General features: G+C 42.5%; 2 protein-coding genes and 1 long non-coding RNA gene across 5 annotated transcripts in view; 2 read left to right on the top strand and 1 right to left on the bottom strand.

Annotated features, from left to right (window-relative positions):
• LOC135095464 (probable 4-coumarate--CoA ligase 3) overlaps positions 1–5,329 on the bottom strand; it is a 7,298-nt gene extending 1,969 nt beyond the window's left edge. The window contains exons 1-8 of the mRNA XM_063996313.1: positions 4,611–5,329; positions 4,308–4,419; positions 3,674–3,882; positions 3,165–3,364; positions 2,435–2,579; positions 1,678–1,832; positions 989–1,163; positions 707–877 (exon numbers count right to left, since the gene is read on the bottom strand). Of these exons, the coding sequence (XP_063852383.1) occupies positions 707–877; positions 989–1,163; positions 1,678–1,803 (472 nt within the window). The 5' untranslated portion in view covers positions 1,804–1,832; positions 2,435–2,579; positions 3,165–3,364; ... (1 more) ...; positions 4,308–4,419; positions 4,611–5,329. The remainder of the gene's footprint in view (positions 1–706; positions 878–988; positions 1,164–1,677; positions 1,833–2,434; positions 2,580–3,164; positions 3,365–3,673; positions 3,883–4,307; positions 4,420–4,610) is intronic.
• Positions 5,330–6,436: 1,107 nt separating this feature from the next.
• LOC135095443 (uncharacterized) lies at positions 6,437–9,392 on the top strand. Of its 2 annotated transcripts, none has more exons than XR_010264397.1 (3): positions 6,437–6,514; positions 7,067–7,753; positions 8,760–9,392. It is a non-coding gene; the product is annotated as an uncharacterized LOC135095443 (long non-coding RNA). The 2 variants fall into 2 exon arrangements; XR_010264396.1 differs by lacking the exon at positions 6,437–6,514 and adding an exon at positions 6,776–6,844.
• Positions 9,393–9,977: 585 nt separating this feature from the next.
• The window catches only part of LOC135095543 (pleckstrin homology domain-containing family G member 1-like), a 41,416-nt gene continuing 41,393 nt past the window's right edge, over positions 9,978–10,000 (top strand). The window contains exon 1 of one of the 2 annotated variants that reach the window (XM_063996435.1): positions 9,978–10,000. This exon is cut by the window's right edge and continues 111 nt beyond it. The gene's annotated coding sequence lies outside the window, so the exon portion shown is untranslated. The other variant, XM_063996437.1, reaches the window with a different exon arrangement.

Here is a 10,000-nt window from a genome sequence, read left to right as displayed (position 1 = left end):
TTTTAGTTAGTGCTGTAGCGTTGGTAATAGAAAACGGAGTATATACTGTAAATTTTCCCTGAATACGGATAAGCTATAATAATTATATGCTTGTACTTTATCCACGTAAACACTTAAAATAATTAGTGGTCTCTACATCCATTTGTCAAAAAATTCAAAGTTATCTTCCTAGATATCACCAGATTTCATTTTTTTGATATTTAAAGAAACGTATAACTTTTTCAAATAACTTTACAAAATGCTATACAAATTTTACCTAACAAGACATGGTATACAATTTATTTTTCCATTAGTAATTAAGAAAAAATTATGTTTTTTTTTTATTAACAGTAAGGCTATTTTATGTAAAAAATTCGTGGTAGAATTGTTTTAAATGTTACTAATGTCTTTATATTATCTGAGTTACCCATTAATTTTATCGTTTTCTTCTATTTAGAGAATGAAGTTTTTAAGGTAGACTTAGCTAAAGATGCGATTCCTACTACTACTACTACTACTACTACTACTACTACTACTCCTCCTCCTCTTCCTCCTCGTCTGATAGGCTTTTTATGGGATTAGATTAGACTGTACACACTGAAGGGAGAGAAAAAGAAAAAGAAAGGAAAAAGAAGAAAATAACAACAACAACAACAACAACAATAATAATAATAATAATAATAATAATAATAATAATAATAATAATAATATCACCACCATCGCTTACCCCAGGAGCCTTCACCCACAGCTCCCCCGGGGTATTGGGGGGCAGGGGGGGTGGCAGACTCGGCCCCTACCACCCTGGCGGTCACCCCGGGGAGGAGGTGGCCACAGGACCCTAGTCGCTCGTGCCCCAGTGGAGTATAGTGCGTGGGCATGGTCTCCGTCATACCGTAGGCTGTGGGGGGGGAGGGGGAGGGGGTTAGGTAAGTCTCTCTCTCTCTCTCTCTCTCTCTCTCTCTCTCTCTCTCTCTCTCTCTCTCTCTCTCTCTCTCTCTCTCTCACTGACCCTCTTGAAAGAAAATGGGGTGCGGTGCTTTCTCCTTAAGGGCGTGGGCAGCAGGCGCAGGGCAAGGCGCAGCGGCACACATTACCACCCTTAGGGACTCCAGATCACGCGAGGTCACGGCAGGATGAGCCACTAGGAACTGGATCAGGGGTGGGACCACGTGTAGGACTCCAATCTAGGTCAGGTCAGGTCAGGTCAGGTTAAGTTAGGTTAGGTTACGAAAATTTTTATCTATCTATCTATCTATCTATCTGTCTGTTATCTATTTGTGGGTAGCAGGGTTCTCAAGAGTGTTTCTCGTGTTACAATGCGGAAATGTTGTTAATCTGCCACTAGAACCGTAAAAACACCCTTGAAAACCCGCGTCACTTCAACTACACCCTTTTAAATATAGGTAGCAGTGTTCTCAAGAGTGTTTCTCCTGTTGATAATGTAGAAATGTTGTTAATCTGCCACTAGAACCGTAAAAACACCCTTGAAAACCCGCGTCACTTCAACTACACCCTTTTAAATATAGGTAGCAGGGTTCTCAAGAGTGTTTCTCCTGTTGATAATGTAGAAATGTTGTTAATCTGTCTCTAGAACCGTAAAAACACCCTTGAAAACCCGCGTCACTTTAACTACAGCCTCCTGCCTTCACCTGTTTGACCCCTTACCTGTCCACCCCACACACTCCCTCTCTCCCTTACCTGATGTTTGGCCAGCGCGGGTAAAAACAGTTCTGGCAGGAAGGTGGGCATAGTAACGACCTTGGCGCCCTGTAGGAGGCTGCAATTGAGGACAGTGTAGAGGCCCCAGGCGTGAAAGAACGGCATCACACCCAGCACTGTCTCCTGCCACTCACCTGTGTTGTAGAGAGAGAGAGAGAGAGAGAGAGAGAGGAAGTGTGAGAGAAAGGTGTGCGTATTTAGTAACACTTTAGCGATACACCCCGACTTTGCACAGGCTCTAGTTGAAGTTATGAGGGTTTTCAAGGGTGTTTTTAAGGTTCTAGTGGCAGATTAACAACATTTCTACATTGTTGATAGGAGAAACACTCTTTTTAAAAGGCTCTAGTTGAAGTGACGAGGGTTTTCAAGGGTGTTTTTTAAGGTTCTAGTGGCAGATTAACAAGATTTCTACATTCCAAAGGCTCTAGTTGAAGTGACGAGGGTTTTCAAGGGTGTTTTTAAGGTTCTAGTGGCAGATTAACAACATTTCTACATTCCAAAGGCTGTAGTTGAAGTGAAAAGGTTCTCAATAGCATTTCTCCAGTCAATAATGCAGGAACCTTGTTAATCTGTCAGTGGACCCTTAAAAACACCCTTGAAAACCCGCGTCACTTCAACTACACCCTTTTAAATGAAGACAGGGCGGTTCTCAAGAGTGTTTCTCCTGTTGATAATGCAGGAATCTTGTTAATCTGTCACTCCCTCCCCCTCTCTCCCCCCATTACCACGTCCTGACCTGTAGCGGGGAGAAATGCATTAACCCCAGGGTGGAGTACAGCAGGGAGGTTGTGCCTAATGGAGCCCTGTCTAGTTGGGGCGCCCTTGGGAACCCCTGTGGTGCCGCTGGAGTACAGGAGAACACAGTTGTCATCATCTTCCACCTGAGGGAGGGAGAGAGAGAGAGAGAGAGAGAGAGAGAGAGAGAGAGAGAGAGAGAGAGAGAGAGAGAGAGAGAGAGAGAGAGAGAGAGAGAGAGAGAGAGTTGTTATTTTCTTCCTCTTCCTTCTATTCATCTGCCTCCTCCTCCTTCTCCTCCTCCTCCTCCTCTTCTTCTTCTTCTTCTTCTTCTTCTTCTTCTTCCTCCTTCTCCTCCTCCTTCTCCTCTTCCTTTATTCCTCTTAATCTTCTTTCTTCTTCTCTTCTTGATCTTCTTCCTCCTTCTCCTCCTCCTCCTCCTCCTATTCACATATATCTTCTCTTCTTCCTCCTCCTTCTCTTCCTCCTCCTCTCCCTATTCATCCATTTCTTCTCCTCCTCCTCCTCCTCCTCCTCCTCCTCCTCCTATTCACATATATCTTCTCTTCTTCCTCCTCCTTCTCTTCCTCCTCCTCCTCCTATTCATCCATTTCTCCTCCTCCTCCTCCTCTTACCACCACCACCACCACCACCACCATCACCACCACCACAATCTTCTCCTCCTCCTCCTCCTCCTCCTCTCACCACCACCACCACCACCACCACCACACCTGTATATCCTGAGCAAAGGGCGTGTTCTTATCATGAGCCTCCTCCAGCAGGTCCACACGCCCCCCCTCCGCGCCCCCCGCCAGCAGGAGAGGGGGCGGGGAGGGTAGGAGTGCCAGGGCCCCTTCTGCTAACGGTGCCAGACGCGCGTCCGCAATGATGAGGCTGGCGCGGCTGTCCTGAACCTGTCTTGCTATCTCTCCTGTAGTTTAGAGAGAGAGAGAGAGAGAGAGAGAGAGAGAGAGAGAGAGAGAGAGAGAGAGAGAGAGAGAGAGAAATGGGTCTTTTTAAATGTTTTTGTGTGTTTTACCTCTTCCCCCCCCAATCCCTGAACCCCACAAACACCCCCCCACACCCCCACAACCCCCCCAAACACCCCCCACAAGCACACCCCCACACCCCTACCCCCCCCAAACCCCTGCAAACACCCCAAAACACCCCGAAAAACACACACTACACCACACAAACACCCATTTACCCCCCCACACGCCCCCCACCCCCCTTAACTTACCGGCAGTAAAGGAGGGGTTGATGGGGGAGGGGGTGGCGCCCGTGGCAAACACCCCCCCCGAACACCACAGCAAAATCTGGGGAGTTTAACATCAACATTGCTACAGTTTGTCCGCGCCCCACGCCCCGCCCCTCCAACGCCCCCCCGCACCGCCGCCACAGGTCTCGTACTGCCCCGTATGTGTAATGCTTTCCAGTCACCCCGCACTCCTGTAGGGGGAGAGAGAGAGAGTTAGAGAGAGAGAGAGAGAGAGAGAGAGAGAGAGAGAGAGAGAGAGAGAGAGAGAATAAGTTACGTTTAAATAAAAAATAACCTAATAACTACCTGACCTGACCCCAGTGACCCAGTGTGACCTGACCCCAGTGACCCAGTGTGACCTGACCTGACCCAAAAGTGCCCTGGCGTGACCTCAATGTGACCTAACGTGACTTTAAGATAACAAAAAACAATGAAACGATAACTTAACCTAATATACCCGCAGCGTGACCTTGATGACCTCAATGTGACCTCAATGTGACCTCGTGGTGACCTTAAAATAGCAAAAAATTACCAAAAAGTGACCTTAAGAGTGGGCTTACGTGACCTTTATGACCTAATGTGACCTGTGTGACCTAACTTGACCTCGTGACCTCACCAGGGCAGTGTGGTGGCTCCATCTGGCGGCTGCTTCCTCTAGTAGTTGGAAGTTGTGATGGGGTGCGGGTGTGACCTCACCAAACCAAGAAATGAGGTCACTCCCATTACGCCTGTTGTTATTATTAATATTATTATTATTATTATTATTATTATTATTATTATTATTATTATTATTATCATCACTATTATTACTGCTTTTAAACTAAACACAAAAAATAATCTTCGTTATTTTTCACATCTTTTTTTCATTTCAGTTACGTAAATTGATGTAACTTTTAATTATTTAATATTACACAATTACATAAGCGTGGGTTGGGAGGAGGCGAGTCTTGATCCTGATCTTGAAGCGAGTGTTCGCCCCCGTTGTAGTGTTGCTAGCCAGCGAGCCGCACCCGAGCATCTCAAGGCTTGCATCTTTCAAAATATAGCCTAGGGATTGTGCATTTTGTTGTTATTGAAAGAATTAGACAGAATTAGAGATAAAAAAGTAAAGTATTATTTATATATTTGTTTATTACTATTATTATTATTATTATTATTATTATTATTATTATTATTATTATTATTGCTGTTTACACGTCAGAGAGAGAGAGAGAGAGAGAGAGAGAGAGAGAGAGAGAGAGAGAGAGGCATTGCTACTTCACTTCAACAAGACTTTCTCAAGGACACAGATGACTAGCAGGGTTCTCAAGGGTGCTTCTCCTGTTGATAAAGTAGAAATATTGTTAATCTATCACTAGAACCGTAAAAACACCCTTGAAAACCCTTACATCTTCAACTACAGCCTTTGAAAAGTAGAAATATTGTTAATCTGCCAATAGAACCGTAAAAAACATCCTTGAAAACCCTTACATCTTCAACTAGAGCCTTTGAAAAGTAGAAATATTGTTAATCTGTCACTAGAACCGTAAAAACACCCTTGAAAACCCGCGTCACTTCAACTACAGCCTTTGAAAAATAGTGAAGATATGCTGTAGAGAGAGAGAGAGAGAGAGAGAGAGAGCACCACCACCACCACCACCACCTCTCACAGTCACACAGAAACTAAAGGACTGAAGGTCAAATTATTAGGTTACTGACAACAACATCCTCTCATAGATAACACACACACACACACACACACACACACTCTCTCTCTCTCTCTCTCTCTCTCATTCGCCTAAACATTCCTATCTCTTATAATGAACGAGATAAGATGTGTGTGCGTGTGTGTGTGTGTGTTTGTCAGTGTTCCCATGCGTGAGGCCTACAGCGGTGACGAAAGTTAATGAAAAAAACACAATATCACCATTTTAGTGCATGAAACAAAGGAGCGAAGGGAGGCGCCGGTGCAATAAACAGCTTCTATAAACGCTGTTCCTTCCTGCGTCCCTCCTCCCCAGCCAGCCAGCGGTCAAAACGTCTTATTTCTCCTCGCGTGGCCAGATACCATTTTGTTGCTCTAATGGGAAAGACTAGCTACGTTTTTTGTTTAATTTTCTGTCCGTATTGTTTGTCTGAGTGCCTCTATACGCCAAACTCTAGGTAAATGTTTTTGAAATTATATATATACTCATACAATCGCGTATTCATTCATATATGCATACGTACATATACATAGGTACATTTATCTTATCTTGGGAATGATAAGAGGTAAGGAAGGCACTGTAGGGGGGTCTGATGGAGTTAGGTTAGGTTAAAATTGATAAATGGGCTGATAGATAATGGAGATTGGTAGATTAATAAGTTTTCTTTCTCTCAGTGAAAGAAAATGATAGAAAACGGTTATGTTTATGGGTAACTAAAGTATTACGAAGACTTGTATTTCAAAAGTCGACGAAAATTCCTTTATAAAAAAAAAAAACAGTGTTAGGACGGACGCAGACGTATATAATTATCGTGTGCTTGTAATTAGAGAAAAATTTGTGTATTTTTGCCTCGCTATATAGAATTTATAAAGAAACATGTCCACTGGTATTTAAAATGTCACGTTTATATATTAAAAAAAAAAAGATAACTTATTTTTAATCCCTAAACCTTTATCTCCTATAACTTTATGGAATGAAGAAGATAAATTTAATACGACTACTGCTTAGACTGCCATCCGGAGCATCAGTACCAGCACCGCCACGGGACAGGCAGGAACAGCACCACAACACGAGCCAAATCTTGTCCACGTGTTGTCTGGAGTTCTGAGGGCGTGGGGGGGGGGGAGATGAACAGCAGGTACGCAATTTATCCCACAAAACCAAAACCTGTATTTTAGATATATTATTAATGTTCATAATAGTTTAGTTACCCATTAATTTTATCGTTTTCTTCTACGTAGACAAGGAAGGTTTTGTTTATCTATTTATTTTATTCCCTGTCTATCTGTTTATCTATCTAATATAATCTATCTGTTTGTATCGGGCGCCCACACCGCTTCTTATCTCTTATCATGAAGAGATAAGGTGTGTGTGTGTGTGTGTGTGTGTGTGTGTGTGTGTTACTGGCAGTTTTGGCGTGTCAGTGTGTACACGCGCGTGTGTGTGCGTGCGTGTGTGTGTGGTTAGGGTAAGTCTGTATATGTGTGTGTGTGTGTGTGTGTGTGTGTGTGTGTTTCTTTCCTCCTTGTCTTCTTCTTCCCAATCTTTCTCTTCCAATTCTTCCTCTTTCTTCTTTTTCTCGTCCTCCATTTTTTCCTCATTTACTCTCTCTCTCTCTCTTTCTCTCTCTCTCTCCAAACGCAATGTAACGTAACCAACCTCACCTAACCCAATTTATATCCGTCTACAGCCTCACTCACGGCACCCAACCCACACACAATGGAGGAGGAGGCGTGGGAGAGCCCCCCGCAGGTACACAGGGGGCGCAACCCACTCAGAACCCACCCCAGCCCACGCCACACGCCCTTAAACACGCCAAGACACACCCCAGGAAGCAGTCGTGACACGTCGCCAAACTGGAGTGAAGTTTCTGATCAATCCCCGCCTCGATTGATCACCACGGGGCCCACACGTGGTTCCCCAGGGGTCCAGACACGCCACGGGGGCCGCAGGTCACCTCTCAGGGGCGGGAGAGGCGAAAAAACCCCAGAGGAACCCCAAGGAACGCGAGGATTCGGACGCTTCCAGTGCGCGGATGGAGGTATTGTGTTTGGTGACTCAAGGACTGGTATGTGTCTTCGCTTTACTGCAGGCTGTTCCCCTGGGGCTGGTGACTGGGGCATGGCAGCATCAGGGGCCAGATGTATGCCCACTTTACGTCTATCGTCCCCCAGGGTTCGGGATACACTGGGGTAATGAAGATTTGACATCGTGTAAAGCTGCAGCATTTCTTCCCATCTTGGTGGCGGGACTGTCCGTTACTCTGGCTGTGTCTCACGGCTGTGTGCTGCATGTGTGGCGCGTCGCGGGCCACAAGCCAGTCACTGCGTCCTCCGCGGTGTATGCCAGGGTGACGGTGGTGCTGGTCTTGTTGCAGGTGAGTCCCTAAAGGGGTTTTCTTAGGATCGTGTGGGTTTTTTTTTTTTTTTTTTATGTTTGTTTATCTCTCTCTCTCTCTCTCTCTCTCTCTCTCTCTCTCTCTCTCTCTCTCTCTCTCGTAATAGTGAGTAATTTCTTGTTTTTTTTTTTAATCAAGTATATGGTGTTTTAAAATAATATATATATATATATATATATTTTTTTTAAGGGTGTTTGTTTTGAGTAGCCTAACTTAAGCAGACCCTCCCTCCTCCAATAACTGCTTGAAAACCTAACCTAACCTAACCTAACTGCTTGAAAACCTAACCTAACCTAACCTAACCTAACCTAACCTCTTAGATTATCACTAGAATCATGAAAACACCATTGAAATCTCCTATAACTTTTACAAAACCACAATAACGTCTTTGAAAACCCCAATAATTTGTTTGAACCCCTCCTCCCCCCAACATCTTCTTGAAAACCTCATTAACTTCTTTGAAATCCCTCATAACTTCTACTAGTGCCTTTTATATAAGATTCCCTTCAAACATCTACCGTTTTCTCTCATTACATAGCACATCTGTCTTATGCAACGTAAGAAGATCTACTAGCACAAGATTTTCTGTATTTTCTCCCACAAAGTGACATTTTTTTCGTACAATTTCATTATATTGTGTTGCGTTATTGTAGAATTTTGTTACATTCAAGTCTGACATTTATACGTACATAAACACTTTAAAATCATGCATAAGTAATTTCCCTAGAGGCCTTTCTTGCACTTAACTCACTTAGTCGTAAATGCCAAGTCAGGTTTATATAATAATATCTGTGCAAAATTTATTTTTCGGACGCTTTAAAAAAAGTGAAGTCTTGCACGAAAAATTTTTGTTCATTTTATGTTAAAAAATACAGGAGAAATTTAATGAAACACTTTAGAATATAAATATAAAAAAGGTTTGTATAAGTATGTATATGTATAAGGTCTCTCTCTCTCTCTCTCTCTCTCTTTCTCTTATTTACAGCTATTAGTGGCGTTCACTGGAGTCGTGATATTAACAGAAGGCTTCCGGCAGACTTGCATCTCCTTTGACCTTAGCTTATCTTGGAACGAGGCGCCGGAAACTTGCAAGAAGAGGCTGGGTGACAGGGACGCCTCCTACGCCATCCCCAACACCTTCGTCAGGCTGGTCATCGGGATGGTGGGGGGGTGGGGGACCTCTGTTCTATCTGCGTTCCTTCTTGTGGTATGTTGTGTCCGGGCGAGGTTCTGTAAGTGTCAGCTGTTGTGTTGTGTGTGAGTGTGTGTGTGTGTGTCTGTGTGTGTGTGTGTACGTGTCTTATTGCTATTTCTATTACTACTATTACTACTGCTGCTACTACTGTGTGTTGTTGTTGTTGTTGTGTTACTACTAATACTATTTTTACTATTAATGTTAAACTAGTCTAGCTTAAGTACTACTACTACTTCTACTACTACTACTACTACTACTACTACATGATCAAAATTTTAAAATGCATGTTTTTTTGTATTTTTATATAATTATATTTATGTGGTTAGTGTTTACATAATGTTAATTGAAATAATAATAATAATAATAATAATAATAATAATAATAATAATAATAATAATAATAAAACCTATTTTCACATTGTAATCGTTGTTTTATTATTATCATTCTTTAAAATAACCATAACAAAGCACCCTAGAACCCTTCCACAAATAAATAAACCAATAAACAAGAAAAATAAACGGAAAATAAAATAAATAAACAAAAAAAAACATAAATTGGCAACTGCCCGTGACAATGAGAACAAGCATCAGTCTTTACAACGGGACTACAATTTCCCGCCAGCATCTGTTAATAATGTGCCTTTTAATTAAGCACCCAGAGCAGTGTATTAGTAAAAATATGATGGTCATTTAACAGGTAGTGTAAGGGGAGCGAAATAGCTTATGGCGTTGATAAATAACATACACCAATACAAAAATAAAATAATAATAATAATAATAATAATAATAATAATAATAATAATAATAATAATAATAGTAAGCAAGGAGATCAATAATGTGTAAGTTTATATTTGTATGATAAAATGGCGTAAACTACAAAGGCGATGTGATTAAACACGCAACTAAGGATATTAAATCAAAGCCTTTCAAAATACAAGGCTGGCAGAGGCTCGTAGCAAGACCAAGACCGAGAAACACACACAAGATCAAGATTAAGCTTCCCTGCCTCGGTGACTCCATCAGTGTGCCTCG

This window comes from Scylla paramamosain, chromosome 49, assembly GCF_035594125.1.
Source record: "Scylla paramamosain isolate STU-SP2022 chromosome 49, ASM3559412v1, whole genome shotgun sequence".
NCBI lineage: Eukaryota > Metazoa > Arthropoda > Malacostraca > Decapoda > Portunidae > Scylla > Scylla paramamosain.
The sequence above is the reverse complement of the archived record's forward strand: the minus strand, read 5'-3'. Positions and strand labels throughout refer to the sequence as shown.